The following is a 17,647-nucleotide window of genomic DNA, read 5'->3' as shown; positions in this document are numbered from 1 at the left end:
ACAATCATTGTAAATATTAATATTTTTTTTGAGCTACTTGACTAATTTGAATTTACCCCATTGGGAGATGAATAAAGTATTTTTCTATTCTATTCACTTCAAACACAGCACCAATCACATTGAGTGGGGATACATGGCACTGTAAAAATCAGATTAAAGCTGCCGTCGGCAACTTTTTTTTAGTCATATTAGCTTGAACTGTCATGGGATTCTGAAAGGAGAATATTAAATAGGCTGTTTAGGAAAAATCCCGAATTCTGTAGCTCCCTCTGAAGCCTGTAATCGTGCTTGCAAAAATCGAGCGCTCCTGGCTGTTTTTAACCAATCACGTTAGGTTTATTATTGATCTATTATCTGAGCAGAACAGTCACCAACCACGTCTTCCATGCTGAGCGTGAGTCTGTCCAAGCTTGTGTGTGCGCACACTGGTGTGAACTCACGTGCACAACCTCGTCCACAGAGGGGGAGGGGTTGGAGGATGGACCTGAAAGTTGTATCAGTTCGAATTTTCCGACTTTAGACTCGGAATTTTGAAAACCTGCCGACGGCAGCTTTAAGGGCTAAATTACAATAAGACCGAGTTATAAAATTCATGTAAACCCCTTAATCTGAAAAGAAATTGAATCGGATCGGGTTACTTGCGATCGGATTAAGACCCCGAGATAACTCGGTTGAAAGTCACACTAAACGTGCTTGTCGACGTAAATCATGTGGTGAATTGGAATTTGCGTTCTGCCATGCTCGAGATTTTTTTCTCAGGGTCGGAAACCGGAAGTCAAAGGAGACGATATTACTGTTGTTGTCATATACAATCATTGTAAATATTAATAATTTTTTTGAGCTACGTCGGAAAGAAACGAACAACGCGATGGAGAATTCGCCGTTGTGCATCGCGTTTGTGCGATAACCATGCTCATCACAAACGAAATGTAGAAGGAAGTACTAATGGGTAGTAAATGGGTACAGCGCCACCTATCGTACCGGGGTATGACATGCGTTGTACCAATGATTTGATTTATTCACCGCCATATATCCAAGGATAAATACCCTTGCTCAAATAAGGTGCATAACCCAACTATAGCTATAATCGAATTAATCTCATCATGTAGACCCACTGATTAACAGTCTCTTATGGCGCTTTTCCACTAGCTCGCTTCGGCTCGGCGTGCTATTGCGTGTTTCCACTAGCACGCAGTACCTGCAACCGGGTAGATTTTCCGTATCACCTCAGCCCTGGTTCCAAGCGGGCCGAAGCGTTACTAAAACGTGACGTCAGCCGACTGCCTTCCACTGATTGGCCGATGAGTGTTGTCACTTTTCAATACTGTTTTGTCTGGCGGCCAGGAGTCTACTCTGGCTCTCTTCTCTTGCCTTCTGTGCGACAAAAAGCCACAGGGTGAGCAGCAACACGAGCGCCTCCATGTCCTCCATGCTATCCTCCTCGTATGTTGTTGTTGTTCTGGTCGCGTTGTGTTACGACGACCCCGCCCACGTCGAGGAGGCACGAAGTGATACTCGGTTGTAAATGGAAACACAACCGAGCCGTGCCGAGCTTGTGGAAATGCGCCATTAGTAATTCTGTTCTGGATGATGACTACACGATGGTGCTAAATCTCATCTCAGCTGCTTCCTACTAGATTTCAAACTGTCCTAGTGCAAGGCGGAGGCCACTGTTCAATGAATCCAATAAGAGAAAACATTATTCTCCACTAAACCTTACACTCGCTCTTTATGTTTAAAAATTCTGTCCAGAAAAGTTATGAATGAAATCAGTGACATAAGGGAAACTTGATGGAGTCCAAGACCTCGCGGGAACATGCCTGACTGACTGCCAGCAACGTAAACAAAGTTCTCGTTCAAGTTGTGTTGCGATCAAATGACAAATTAGCAGGCCTAGTGCCCCTGACTTCTAAAACACCCTGTTCTGTTCAGGGACGTGTCCGCAGTCATATGTCCTTTCCACACTGACATATGTAGGCTTAGTGAGAGAATAAAGAGGTAGTCATTTGCTCTTCAACCAAGACACAGACCACATTGCTCCTCTCAAATCCAAGGTTCAACTAAAGAAGGAACTCTTCTCTCTAATAGCCCACATGAGGATGTGGGATCCTTGGGATGCAGAGAAATGTTCTGATACTCATTTTTTATAAAGGGGGACCACTACTTAAGTATGCCAGTCCAGAGGCACAGTCCTCAACTTTCAGAATATGTTGCAAATGCATGTCAAATAGGACAGATCAAAAACGTCCACAACTTTAAGTAATTTAGTGAGGATTTTATTAACCCAAAGTGGCCACCAACTTAAGCAATGGAAGTCCGGAACATAGGCTATTTGGACACCAACTTCCTGTCTCTCTCAAAATGCCATGGAAGCTTTACTGGATGTGTGAGTTTCAGATCTCCAGGACCAGGGCATCTGACTATGTCTCTGAACACACCATTAGTATACTTTTAGGTGCATCACATCTGTCCTAAGTTCTCCCTGATCCTGTTCAGTTGACTGCTCAGCTCTTCCCTTTACCGGAGAAGGCTCACGGCAACAGATCTGATGATACAATATGGAATCTATCTTCAACCAGCGGCCAAGGGTTTTCTACTATGCTTGAACAAGGTGTTTGCTATGGTCCAGCTGTAATTACCACACAAGTCCAACAACATGTTACCTGTATGTAAGATTTCTTGTATTAAAAAAAAATATATAGCTTCTTTGACAATGAGATGAGGTGTGATCTATGATTCAGTGGATTATCATTGACTTTATGATTATTACTCAAATGATATTCTTCTCTCAGTTGATTCCATGTTGAATGATTACTGTGGGAATTTGCTCTCCACACACTGACAGACACACCAAAAGCATCTCTTTAAGAAAACATGTCTGTCACACAAGGCTCGAGGCTACAGCTCACTCAACTAATAAATTATTCAGGAACCTTTGCCATTGAATTTAGATGTGGCAGTGCCGAGCTGGAAGGCAGGACAGAAACAATGACACGCCTTAGTCTACGTCATTCTCTGTTATTCACTGGTAACCCCAAATAATCAAAACACATTTACTGATGCACTTATTGTTCCACTTAACTTTAAAACTAGAGATGTATGCAGTATTCCATCTTTAGTATAAAGCGATTCATTCGTTTTCATCTGTCATTCACACCTTTAACATTTTCTGCATGATTCTTAAGAAAGGTGTAATCATTCTGATTAATTCATTAAAAACATTTGCAATAAAAAGACGTGGAGGAGGAAGAGTGGGTCCAGGACTGATGTTACACATCAACTGTATGTGTGTGTGAGAGAGAGAGAGAGAGATCAATAGGAGTGGCAGGACTGTGCAAAGAGCAAGGTCACACACAATTGCATTGTGTTTCACTCAGGCTGAAACCTGAGCAACCGAAGCATCCCACCACCAGATAGAGAGTTCCTGTTCACTAGTCTTTATTGTTCCTAAGCCTCTTTGCAACACACTTGGCAAAACATTCATATTCACTGGTGGAGATGGACTGAATATCCAGATACTGCATTTGTGCAAGAAGCTACTGACCAGGTGTATTTTTTTTGGACTATGAGATCATTTCTAACGCAGCACCGTTTCTGTAAAGATGGATGATCATGAAAAACGAGGGACTGACCTCGTAGCAACAAGCTCTACACACACTAAACCATTATGGACAGTAGGTCACTCACACCACAGAACACTAATCTTATTTATTTTTTTGTTCACACTAGAAAGGCTGTTATTGGTAGATGCATTTAATTTTCAAAATGTCTTCATGTTGGCAACGTGCAGGCGTGGCCAATACCATCAAAACCAGAAGCATTCCATGTGGGTGAGCCAGTACCAGGGCCATGGTTCTGTTCATTCTGACATAGTGTTGTAGTTCACACAGACACCTGTCAATAAAATGTGTGTCACTTGTGCCTTTCCTGTAGATATATAATGTTCAAGAATGTTTTCCTCACATAACAAGCCTAATCTGATGGAAGTGAAGATGTCATTGTCATTTAGTGTTAGCTGCAACAGAGTGTGTACAGGGGTACAACTGATCAGGGACATAGCTTCAAACTATGGAAAACATACACCATTCCAGAAAGAGGCATACTTAACAGGAACAATACAATAACAAACAAATGAATATAGAATTATATAGGCCTATATGAAAAAAATGGTCTGTTTTGTTTCTGAGTCGAAGTCACGTTTAACAAGATGTGATCTGTGTATCCCTGAACTGAACTCGGTTTTTCTGGCGCAGCGATCTCCTTTGTTCCAGTTTGTCTCTCCTCAGCTTGATGTCCCTACTTTGACCTATTAAAACTTACTCATACAACAGTCCTGTGGCTCTAAGTCCCGTGCTCCAAAAAACAATCCAATAAAATTGTTTTTAACGCTTGAGAAAAAAAAAAGTTATCCCTCTGCTATGTTTTTTTAGTTTTCTACTTTAAAATCAAAGGACTACACAGGACAATGGCTTTTATTTGTGTGTGAAAATGTAATCTCACTACCTTCCTCAGCCGCTCCCTCCCTCTCTCGTCTACTGCATTGATGCTGCTACCTCCCTCGGTGGTGATGTCACCGGTTCCGGTTCAGTGGAGCTCGAGCATCCTTGCCAAAGACTGGGAGACAACAGAGCCATTTTGACCGCTTCGGTTTGTGAAAAACCGGCGGACTGACCACCTTCCTTGCTCATTCATCAAGGCAAGTCAAGAAAGCGCGGAGGGTGGGTAGTTAGGTGGTTTCAAGACTGAATTCGGCTCCAAACCTCTCCGCCAGTCACGTTTTGATGGGGAACAGAGGCTGCTAACACGGGCAGTGCCAGCGGAGGTATCCACGGGGCTGGACATTAAAACCTACGAGCACGACAAACGAGACATTAGCAGTGCGGAGGTAGGATAGCATTTTTTTCCTCTTTATTTTCCATTGCCTCGGTGGTAATGCAGTTTTAATGAGACAGTCTTTATTTACTTAGCCCAGTGTTAAACCTCTTGGGAGGAGATGTGCAAAGGGTGCGGCCATTGTAAAAACTGAGATCGGTTAGATAGTGGCCTTTAGCTGCAGAAGAACATTAAGCTCCTGTGTAACGAGTCATGTACTGTCATCTTATTTGATTGCGTATTGATATATATATATTTGTAAAATGGGACAGATTTAAGTTTGCAAGAACACAGGGATACATGCAGTGTTGGTGTGCGACAGGTAACATACAAGTCAAAAATTGACGGAAGGAGTAATTGTTAAGATTAGACTCACAAAAACGAATTACTTTTGGAATGAACCTATTTAGGCCTCAAACCAACGTTGAGTCATGTTTGTTATTGTTTTTTGTTTTTTTTAATTACTGTAGTCTTAAAAAAAAAAGCTATAGAAAATAAACGAAAAAATAACCGCTATATGGTCCTATACTCCTGAGATGGAATTGTATTAGCTGTCATTCTCGAGTACTCACTGGTATTTTAGCTCTTGTCACCGGGAAATGGTGGCCGCCCAGCTGAGCTGCATCATCAGTTGATTGGTCTGAGCTTCTGCGCTATGGATCTGACCATGGATTTCTGATTAGAAATTTCGAAAGTGTGTTTAAGAATGTTTCCACGCGTAATGTTATTTTGCACAGGGGGTGGACAAAACCTATAATTAAACGTTAGTTTAATCTCAGATTTAATATCAAAACGTGAAATAATTCATAGCTAATATTTTGTACTATTTAGTTGTTTCATTATAAACAAGTCCTCATTGTACCCTGCAGTAGCTTATCTACAGTTATCTGGAGCTCAGGTTGTGCCTGTAAGTCTAGTAAATTCACTGAAAGGGGCCAGCTGTAGAAGATGTTCTGGAAAGCAGGGTGACACAGCAAATTTACATGATGACCAGTCACAAACTGATACTCTGGGTGCCAACTCAAAATCAAACATTTTTTGAAAGCTTGAGCTATGATTTAATTAAATAAATGAATATTCTTATACCGATATGCTGCATTAGATCATTAGACCTGAGTCAGCAGCAGTGACAGCTAAAATGTCTGGAATTGATCACTGTTTGGCTTAAATTAAAACATTTATAGATTTTGATATAATGATGAGTCACAGTTGTTCTTGATACACCCACAATGACACCACAAATTACGATCACACAGTGATTTAATGTTAATTTTTGGTCTTTTAGGAGACGGCATGACAAGTTTTGAGCTATTCATGAGACCGGGCTGTTGAATGGAGCCAGACCCTGGATTTGTGGGTGGTTTCAGTGCCATTCTCATCGAGAGAAATATCCTGACATTTAGCTGCTGCTGCACTTCTTTTGTTACGGCCAGCTTTATTATTATTTGTCCCTTGGCTGCAGCTGACCATGCATGGCCTTTTCATGTTACAGCCACACAGCCCTACCCTCCTCTATTGTCCTGATCAAATCAGCTACAAGTTCTGATATACTGCCTTTCTCTTTTTTTTAAATGTAAAAATTAGACAGCAGTTATGTTACATGATATAACATGACATGAAATAACACGTGCTGAGGTATGAGTTACATATTATATACTGATGCATGCTGAAAAAAAAATAACATTGCTGTAGTATTTATTAATGAGGCATCAATTTCTCTACCCTTTTAGAGACCGTCAGGCCCCTCTTCTGGGCTTTATAGAAGGCACCAAAGGTGCTAAGAAGACAGCACCATGGCAGGGGCCTCTGTGAAGGTGGCGGTGCGGGTCCGCCCCTTCAATTCAAGAGAGATCGGAAAAGAAAGTAAATGCATCATCCAGATGTCTGGAAACACCACCAGTAAGTATTCCTGCCATGTCTTTTTAATCAAGATGACAGTGTTGGGCTACTTTTGCAAACAATAATCACTAATCAGATATGACATTAATATGCTCTTAAAGCAATACTATGTAACTCTCAAAAAGCCCATTATGGAGCTCCCCCTACAGGCTTGGAGGTAATGTACGGTTAAGACACTGTCTTAAATCTCTTTCTCTTCCTTGCTTCATCAGTCAACGTCTTCTTCTGTTTCTTCGGTGCCTCTGCCATGATGATCGTACTGACAATGTTGCGCTAGCTTAGCCTTATACCTGGGAGCGTGAGAGGGGTCTATTTGTTTTTGCGGTAGGTGTACCAGAAAGCAAGTCGAAGTACTTCCGCTCAGCTCCCGGGTCGGTCCAGCAAAGTTACATAGCGCAGTTATTCCAACTCAGACCCCCGAAGGGCATAGGAGACAGGCCAATCGTAATATTAAAACTCATTCTAGCCGCACAATTTTTTTCAAACTGTTATTTTAAGGTAGAAATCTTACATAGTATTACTTTAATGCAGTACAAAATTGCTCTGACCAGTCTTGGCACAGACAAATAAAATTTGAGTGTGTCCTGAAGTGTCTGTTACTGGGACTTAATATTATAAATATGATAAATATTTTGGGCCTCGCAGGTTGTGGGGTGGAGTCTTTGTAGATTGGGTTTGAATCCCACAGGTGCCCTTGGATGTCATCAAAGTAGTATCCAGGGAGTCCTTCCTATGCAGCTTTTTTTGGGCCCACTGCCAGCAGGTTGAGGCTGCCGCTTTAGTGGTGTGGCGTTACCTTGTAGGTGGTTGTGTATGGTCTGCAAAAATATTAATGTCCGTGACAAGTGGCAAAGTAACATCCAGGTGAATGCGAGGATATGGGTTTCCCCTGCAGAACATTGCACCCCACAGCCAGATGTCAGCTTTAGCTGGAGGATCCTTCTCCTACCAGAAGGTATGAGTTCAAGCTCCTCCAGCTGTACTGTTCCTCACTCTGTCAGTGAAGCGATTAACAGAAGATAAATTACCCCTGCGTAGGACTTGGAGTGACTCTGCAAATCTGTGGAACACAAGCAAGGTCGATGCCAAGACGCATGATATGAGCATAACTATTATCCAGGATTTCAGTGGAAGCCAGTTTTTAATTTATCTGAGACAAAATGACTATCTTCAGTAGTTCCTGCAGGCTTCACGTGTTGTCACTAAACACAAGGAGAAATACAACAGTTAATCAAACTGTAATCTTTTGAACATCACAGCACAGGTGACATAATCTCCAACGAATTTGATCAGACATTTAATTAGAGATTAGCCTGTTGTGGTGTAAACCGGATTTTAAAAAAAGTATTTTTATTCAACATTTTTTGATGAATCTTACTACTTAAATCAGCTGCTAAAGCATAATCTAATGTTGTAAATATGACAATGGCAATGAACATTTGGATGAAACATATTTTTTTCACTTTCTAAACCTACTGTATTTGTTTTTTACTATTCCATCTTTTAAAGAGGGCAAATTAGTTCAGAGAGCCCCACATTCCATAGATTTTAAAGAACTCGGGCAATGAGACTGGAAAGATACTCGATATGTAGTCTGCTTAGCCAGGTAAAGCCATTTGTCAATAATGAATGAGAGTTCCTAAAATATTTACCGTTTGGCCTAATTTAGCCATCTCCCTCCTCCCTGCTCGTGTCGGGGGTGACCAGGTTCAGTCGTCCTATTTTTGTTTGAGATTTTGTTTGCAGTTTTTGATGTTTCTGACCACATGCTCAATATGAACAGTGTTTGCATGATAGTTTTTACGATTTTGACCCCCATAGTAATAATGATGCAACTTCCTTGACTTCCTCTTCTGTCTATATGAAGTTAACAGTTTTAGTGTTTGCTGTCAGCAATGTCTCCTCCTTCAGTGTCCACTTAGATCAGACAGGCTGTAGTCCAACTGTAATCTATTGAATGCATGTAATGAAATGTCCTTGGATATATGCAGGTTGAATCACTCATCATATCTAAGTTAAGTTTTTTACCGATTAGTGGTTCACATTAAAATCCATTATTATTTAATATTTAACTCATAGAGGTATCAAAATATTACAGAACTGCAACTGCAAATACATTTTCTTCTGATTGGTACAACTGCAATTTACACAGTCATAACTATCATGGAAATTGTAGTACTTAATGAACCGAGTTGGGCTTTATCTCTAAAACACGAATGAGAAACTTCCATGTTCATCACTTAGAAAAAAAACTGAATTTAACATCGTATCAGCATTAATAGTGGACTTAATGTTGTTTAGACTCACAAAGATGTGCTCAGTGTTACAGTAGTTCATTCAGCAGAGCAGATTGTCCTCTTCCAAACCAAGTCCATACCTCTGGATGTGAGCGGAGGATATGAGCAAGCTGATGTCATGAAAAAGCCCATTGGTTGCACTGTTTGGAGGGGGCACATAAGCAGGGTATAAATGTCCCCTTGTCCTTTGGTAGTCTTGGCTGAAGAAAGGAAAAAAGAAGGAGTTCTGGAGTTTTTGTGTGTCTCTCTTTCTCGGCTTTGTGCTCTCTGACACTCGTGTGGGTCAATAGCGCAGTTCCCACAAAGTAAGAGAATGGCAGTAATCTTGTTGTTTGACAGATCTTCCCTCTCACACTGAAATTAATTAAGATGCAAGCGACAGACCTGAAGGAATAATGGCTCGCTCTTTAGAGCACTAGATGATGCAAATTCTTGGTGGTAAGATTGGGATTTATTTTGCTGCAGTAAAGTTGTCAATATATCACAAATCTAACCTGTGGACTGCATACCATTAGAGATTACATATGACACTATTTTGGCAAATGTACATAGTTTGACACGCAATGACTGACAGTGTTCATAACTAAACAGCATTTTAAGTTATATATATATATATATATATATATATATATATATATATATATATATACAGAATCTAGATATATAAACAATATAGACTATAGTCTATGCGTTAATGTAACGCAGAAGGTTTGAAGATGCTACGTTAATGTAGCTTGTAGGTCTGGAAGGGGAGAGGGAGAGAGTCAGTGTTATGGGGGGCTCCGGGCCTTGTTGATAAGGCTTGTAGCGGATGGAAAGAAACTGTTCTTGTGGCGGGAGGTTTTGGTCCTGATGGACCGCAGCCTCCTGCCAGATGGGAGTGTCTGAAAAGTTTGTGACTGGGGTGCAAGGGATCAGCCACAATCTTCCCTGTCCGCCTCAGAGTCCTGGAGGTGTACAGGTCCTGGAGACATGTAAGATTGCAGCCAATCACCTTCTCTGCAGACCGAATGACACGCTGCAGTCTGCCCTTGTCTTTTGCGGTGGCAGCAGCGTACCAGATGGTGATGGAAGAGGTGAGGATGGACTCAATGATGGAGGAGTAGAAGTGCACCATCATTGTCCTTGGCAGGTTGAATTTCTTCAGCTGCCGCAGGAAGTACATCCTCTGCTGGGCTTTCTTGATGAGGAAGCTGATGTTCAGCTCCCACTTGAGGTCCTGGGAGATGATAGTTCCCAGGAAGCAGAATTGACACTGTGGAGTCACAGAGGGTGATGGGGGTAGGTGACGCTGAGTTCTTCCTGAAGTCCAAAACCATCTCCACTGTCTTTAGAATGTTGAGCTCCAGGTTGTTCTCCCTGCACCAGGTTGCCAGATGGTCAGCCTCCCACCTGTAGGCGGACTCGTCGCCATAAGAGATAAGTCCGATGAGAGCGGTGTCGTCCGCGAACTTCAGGAGCTTGACGGACTGGTGACTGGAGGTGCAGCTGTTGGTGTACAGGGAGAAGAGCAGAGGAGAAAGAACACAGCTCTGGAACAGGTGCTGATGAGCTGTGAGTCGGAGACGTGTTTTCCCAGCTTCACGTGCTGCTTCCTGTCAGACAGGAAGTCTGTAATCCACCTGCAGGTGGAGTCGGGCACACTCAGCTGGGAGAGCTTCTCCTGAAGCAGAGCCGTGATGATTGTATTAAAAGCAGAGCTAAAATCCACAAACAGGATCCTGGCGTAGGTACCTGCGGAGTTCAGGTGCTGGAAGATGTAGTGGAGGGCCAAGTTGACTGCATCGTCTACAGATCTGTTCAAATTCAATTCAATTCAAAAATACTTTATTTATCCCAGAGGGAAATTAAATGTTGATGTAACTCAATTAAATCAAGGAGTTATTATAGATGCTGATGGCTGTGGGCAGGAAAGATTTCCTGTAGCGGTCCGTTTTGCATCCAAACTGAAGAAGCCTTTGACTGAAGAGACTCTGTTTTCCGATAACAGTCTCATGGAGAGGATGTTCAGGGTTGTCCATAATTCTCTTGATTTTATGCAAAATCCTTCTTTGCATTATTGTCTCCAGAGGTTCCACAGTCGTCCCCAGAACACAACCAGCCTTCCTTATCAGGTTGTTGAGTCTTTTTAGGTCCCTGGTTCTGATGCTGCTGCCCCAACAGATGACGCAAGAGGAAATGGCGCTCTCAACAACAGACTTGTAGAAGATCTGCAACATCTTGTTGCAAACCTTGAAGGACCTTAGCTTCCTCAAGAGGTACAGTCTGCTCTGTCCTTTCTTGTAGATGGCTTCACTGTTGTGTCTCCAGTCCAGTCTGTTGTCCAGATGAACACCAAGGTATTTATATTCCTCAACCACCTCCACTTCTTCTCCCATGATGGAAACAGGGTTTGATCTGACCCTGTTTCTCCTGAAATCTACAATCATCTCCTTTGTTTTGTTAACATTCAAGATGAGATGATTGTTGCCACACCATGCCACAAAGCGGTCCACCAGCTCTCTGTACTCAGCTTCTTGTCCATCTCTGATACACCCGACAACTGCAGAGTCATCTGAATATTTCTGTAGATGACAGGAGTCTGACTTGTACTGGAAGTCTGAAGTGTACAGAGTGAATAGGAATGGTGAGAGTACAGTCCCCTGTGGTGCTCCTGTGCTGCTGATCACCTGGTTAGACACACAATTCTTCAGTCTGACAAACTGTGGTCTGTTTGTCAGGTAGTCATTAATCCAGGTGATTGTTGAGGCCTCCACCTGAGTCTTCTGGAGTTTAAGACGAAGCAAATCAGGCTGAATTGTGTTAAATGCACTGGAGAAATCAAAGAACATGATCCTCACAGTGCTGCCTGCTTTGTCCAGATGACAGTGGGTTTGTTGAAGCAGGTGTATGATAGCGTCTTCAACTCCAACTCCATGGCGATAAGCAAACTGCAGGGGGTCCTGATATGTGCTGGTTTGCTTACACAGGTGGGTCAACAGGAGTCTCTCCAGGACCTTCATGATGTGGGATGTCAGGGCAACAGGTCTGTAGTCATTGATGACTGAAGGGTGAGTTTTCTTTGGTACCGGAACCAGACAGGATGTCTTCCACAACAGTGGTACCTTCTCTTGGGTCAAGCTAAGGTTGAAAAGGTGTTGCAGAATCCCACAGAGCTGCTCTGCACAGGCCTTCAGGACTCGGGGGCTGACACCATCTGGACCTGCAGCCTTGTTCCGGTTCAGTCTCTCCAACTGCCTCTTCACCTGACTTCTAGAAACAGAAAAGTGGGAGGGGGAGGCAAAGGGGACAGCAGCATCTCTTGATTTGGTTGAAGACAAACTAGTGGAAGCAGAAGAATCCATGACTGAGGTGTAGGTGGAGATGTTACAGGAAAGCTGTGGGTCAGAGGAGGGTGGGATGTCTCTTTGGCTGGGAACAGGAGGGGAGGATGGTGAGCTTGTTCCTGAACTGAACCTGTTGAAGAATGTGTTCAGCTCATTTGCTCTGTCCAGACTTCCATCCATCCGATCCTCCCTCTGCTTGAGGCCTGTGATCTTCTTCATTCCTGACCACACATCTCTGATATTGTTCCTCTGCAGTTTACTCTCAAGCTTCTTTCTATACACCTTCTTGCTCTCTCTGATCTTGACTTTGAGCTGCTTCTGTATACTCCTCAGTAACTCCCTGTCTCGCTCCCTAAAGGCTCTTTTTTTTTTCTTGTTCAATAGTTCCTTTAGCTCACTGGTGATCCAGGGTTTGTTATTAGGGAAGCATCTCACTGTTCTGGTGGGGATGGTGTTGTCCACACAGAAGTTTATATAGTCAGTCACATACTCAGTCATGGCATTAATGTCCTCTCCATGTGGCTTACAAAGAGAAATCCAATCGGTTGCATCAAAACAACCTTGTAAGGCTTCTTCAGCTTCCTGTGACCACTTTCTAACAGTCCTTTTTGTGACAGGTAGTCTCTGGACAAGGGGTTTATATGCTGAACAGAGAAAAACAAGGTTGTGATCTGATTTACCCAGTAGGGCTGTCACGGTTACCGGTGTACACGGTAACCGCGCTAAAATATTTTGACGGTGAGATAACCTTCTGAATTTCAAAACACGGTGTTATCTCGGTGGGTTACCTTACCGCACACCGTTACACCGGGAGAGCTTTCATTTCCCTAATACTCCCACGGTTACACTGTATTACACTGTTACTGCGCTAAATACTTTGCATTTCGAAACATAATGTTATCTAGGTGCGTTACTAGAGCTCTACACCGCACACGTGACACTTTCGAACGTTTGCGGGCGCCACTAGTCCGAGGTTCTTTTCTCACACTCTCTCACTTTAAGCATGGCAGCAGAAGAAGGAAGCCGCGATGGTACCATTTTTCCACCTTCTAAGCGCACAAAATCGGAAGTGTGGTCCTACTTTGGATATTTCAAAAACTCTGAGGGGCAACTGGTGGAGGACGGTGCCCCCGTGTGTAGGACATGCCGGCGGAAGGTATCCGCGAAAGGGAGCAACACATCCAATTTGATCACTCACCTACGAGACCATCACCCGCAGCTGCACAGCCAGTGCAAGGTATATTTGTTATATTAACACATAGTTTTAGCTGAAATGCTCGAAATAACTTTTGCCTTTGGGTAAAGGGGAAATGTAACAATTATATCCGACTGTCAATAATGTTAAATCGTGATAATAATCATTTACATTACATTAGCAATGCACCTGCTCTAGTGTGTTCACCATTCTTAGATGGGCGCTAAACGCCATTCTAAGCTAAGTTGAATAGCTAAACTTTGATATGCCATGAGACAGTGAAAATAGTGCAGTGAAACACATTAATGATTAAGTTACTTCTGACTTTGGGTCAAGGGAAAATGCAACGATATACCCGATTGTCTATAATGTTAAACCTTGATATTAAATGTCAGTGTCGAAGCACGCCCACTGCTAGCATTTTAAAATGCATCCTACTGCGGTGCCATGCTCTATTCGTTGGTAGCTAGTGCACTACTAAACGCCATTCTAAGGCGCTAAACAGCTTAGTTCTCATACAGTACTGGCTTCTTGCTTACTCGCTCATGGAACGTTCGCTAAATGTTCCCGCGGGTTTAATTGCCAATGCAAAAGCGAGAAGTACTGTCAGTTATCCTAACTTTCTTTCGCCACAAGACGGTGAAATGGAACATAACACACGGCAATGTTGAGTCAGTTATGTTACTGTACAGAAAGTCATTTTTTACACTATGTAGGCCTACAGGAAAAGACATGGGAAAAAGGTATTGTTGAGCAAATCTGAAGTTTTATTGTAAAGTAGTGCTAAATGTATTCTTCATGGTCTAAGCTTTCAAATGCACTGTTCCTGTGTTTATTACACCACGTGTATTATAAATGATTGCGCAATGTAAGACAACGTTGTTGTTCGAGGTCTTCGGATCGGTACCTGGTCACCTTAATGTTAACACTAAAAAAAAAAAAATTACCGAGATAATATCGTAAACCGTGGTAATTTTGGTCACAATAACCGTGAGCCGAAAATTTCACACCGTGACACCCCTATTACCCAGGGGAGGTCTTGATTTGGAAATGTATGAATCCTTGACATTTGTGTAAAACAAATCCAATGTCTTGTTTTCTCTGGTAGAGCAGCTGACAAACTGTTGAAAAGTTGTCAGTGTAGCAGAGAGTGAGGCATGATTAAAATCACCAGATATTGCCACAAAAGAATTGGGGTGTTGTGTCTGTATCTTAGCAACAATGGAACTGATGACATCACATGCAGTGTCGGTAACAGCTGAAGGTGGAATGTAAACAGCCACCAAAACAACACTGGTGAACTCTCTTGGCAAATAATATGGACGAAAACTTACTGCCAATAGTTCAATGTCAGGACTGCAGAGACGACTCTTCACAGTAACATGTCCTGGGTGACACCATCTGTTGTTGACAAGCACTGCCAATCCACCCCCTTTCCTTTTCCTGCTACTCTTTAAATCTCGATCTGCTCGTACAGTCAGGAAGCCCGGCAGAGAGACGCTGGAGTCGGGGATATGATCCTGCAGCCATGTCTCAGTAAAACACATAATGATACATTCCCGATATTCTTGCTGAGTCCTTGTCAAGGCTAGAAGTTCATCCAACTTGTTAGCTAACGATCTTACATTGCCCATGATGACGGATGGCAGAGATGGTTTGAACTTCTTCTTTCTTTCTCTCCTCTTTGCTCCTGCTCTGCATCCTTTTCAATTCCAGTGGGATTTCTGGCTTCAGTTGTCGAATTATTTCTGCTTTTCCAATGTTAATCAGCTGCTCCCTGTTGTAAACCACCCTGTTGCTATGGTTATGCATCATAACAAAAGAGCAAAATATACAAAAGTATTGGGAAAAATCAATCCAGCTGCACAGCATCCAAGGCAGGAAGGAACAGTTGTCCAAAAAATGCAATTTCTTCCAAGAAAAAACAGGAATGAAATTTAGAAAAAAAAAGAAAATCTCAATGTGAGGTACAGAGCTACTCCAACGTGCTGCCACCCTCAGCGGCGCATTCTAGAACATTGGCTCTGTAGGCAAACTGTAAGGGGTCCAGGAGGGGGTCGGTGATCTGTTTCAGGTGTGAAAGCACAAGGCGCAGAGGTCAGGGCGACGGGTCTGAAGTCATTAAGTCCTGTGGTTCGTGGCTTCTTGGGAACAGGAATGATAAGCCGCTTTCGGACTGTAGGAACCTTTGGCAGTTCTAATAACCTTTTAATCCGCGGGGCCGTTTTCTCCCGTGTTCGGACATACAGGAACTCGGGGCTATCTCCCTCAGTTCCTATAACTATTTAGCTCCTTCTCCGAGGTCGGGTCTTTTCATGGTTCTATAGAACGCATCTGACGTAGGTGTTTGGTGGTCGGTAGCTACGCCCCATGTCATGTTGTCACGGCTGAAATGTTTACTCATAAGTCACAGACACAACCGGTGGGTGTTTAATAAGTTAAACTTACACTGATCTCATTTGTCTGCAGCGCTCTGCTGTCCTTTCTTCCTTCATGAAATGAAAAAGTATCTCCTGACTCTCTGTGTGCTCTTCCAGCCTCGATATTAGACGCCTGATGTGATCGTCCATGATTAATATCACCATCATGCAGACCATGAACACGGTGGCCTCCCCGCTCTCCATATTAGCTTCTTTGTGGTGTTTTTTCTTCTCTCCATACTTTTACGGGTTTTGTTTTGTTGTTGAATGTGGCGCTAAACGGCTAACAGCTAACACGTCACTGACACAGACGGCTGCGCGCGGCGCATCAGTCCCGACCGGGTCCCGACTCATGTGCGAATGCAGACTGAAACAGAAGGACAGTTATCAGAACGAAATTCGAGTAGGACAGTTCTGATAACTGCGTTCTTAGAACGGTCTGTCCGAAAGCGGCTATAGTTGAGGTCTTGAAGCAGGTTGGCACATGACATGTCTCCAGTGAGGTGTTGAAAATGTCTGTGAACACTGCACCAGCAGCTTTCCGGGGGTTCTGTCTCCTGAAGAGTTTGTTGATTTCTCTCTCATGGATGGAAAGAGTCGTCACTGAGGTGGAGGTGATCCACTGAAGAGTTGAGAGGTGTCGTGGGGGATGGTTGCAGGACTGTCCCTTTGTTTGTCAAAGCGGCAGTAGAACTCGTTCAGGTCGTTGGCTAAGCGTTGGTCGTTTATGGAGTGGGGTGCTTTTGGCTTGTAGTTGGTGATCTGCCTGAGCCCTTTCCAGACAGACGCAGAGTCGTTGGCTGAGAACTGGTGTTGGAGCCTCTCAGAGTACAGTCGTTTAGCCTCTTTCAACGCCTTGCTAAACTTGTATTTCTCCTCTTTGAATCTGTCTTTGTCCCCACTCCTGAAGGCCTCTTCCTTATCCAACCTTAACCTTCTAAGGCTACGGCTACACGAAAACGTTTTTCACTGTAAACGATACTTTTCCTTATCGTTTGGCTGTCGCGGCCACACGGAGCCGGCGTTCCCACTACCCCAAAACGATAGTTTTTGAGAACGGGTTCCAGAGTGGGAAGATCTGAGAACGGCCTCGTTTCGTTTCCATTGTTACAGCGAAAACGGATTTGTTTACATCTGCGTCACAGCCACATGGCTAACGCTAGTGACGTATACACATACGTCAGTGACCAGAACAAAAAGCGGCTTCCATTCAAAATCCGGAAGAAGAAGACAACACAACAAGGACAGACAGCGATCATCGTGGACCCCACAACATTGATAGCAGCACTGCTGCAGACACTGCTAACTACAGCGGCGTTGTTGAAGGAACAACGTGAGCTTCGTGCTGGTAGAAGTAGGGGCGTACACGCATGCGCATTGCTTCTTCTATTGTTCTGGTGTAACCGGTGGGGGTGGCTTACAGCGCACCTAGAGGTGTTTCGTGTGTACTGCATCGTTTTCATCGTTTCCATGAGGACACAGAAGCTTCCCCGTGTGGTCGCAATAATTTTCGTACCCGTTTTCAATAAAAACCTTGTTTCGTTTTCGTGTAGCCGTAGCCTAAGTTTGGCTGTGAACCAGGGTTTGTCGTTGTTGTAACTCACCCTGGTGCGTGATGGAACACAGCAGTCCTCACAG

At 43.3% G+C, this 17,647-nt stretch overlaps 1 protein-coding gene across 23 annotated transcripts in view; it reads left to right on the top strand.

Moving 5' to 3' along the window:
• The first annotated feature begins 4,587 nt into the window (after window positions 1-4,587).
• The window catches only part of kif1aa (kinesin family member 1Aa), a 48,486-nt gene continuing 35,426 nt past the window's right edge, over window positions 4,588-17,647 (top strand). For all 23 annotated transcript variants that reach the window (XM_075484877.1, XM_075484883.1, XM_075484882.1 and 20 more), the window contains exons 1-2: window positions 4,588-4,885; window positions 6,603-6,771. In XM_075484877.1, coding sequence (XP_075340992.1) covers window positions 6,666-6,771 — 106 coding nt within the window. In that variant the 5' untranslated portion in view covers window positions 4,588-4,885; window positions 6,603-6,665. The remainder of the gene's footprint in view (window positions 4,886-6,602; window positions 6,772-17,647) is intronic.

This window comes from Odontesthes bonariensis, chromosome 15 (genome assembly GCF_027942865.1).
Source record: "Odontesthes bonariensis isolate fOdoBon6 chromosome 15, fOdoBon6.hap1, whole genome shotgun sequence".
Classification (NCBI taxonomy): domain Eukaryota; kingdom Metazoa; phylum Chordata; class Actinopteri; order Atheriniformes; family Atherinopsidae; genus Odontesthes; species Odontesthes bonariensis.
This window is presented reverse-complemented; position numbering and strand designations above follow the sequence as displayed.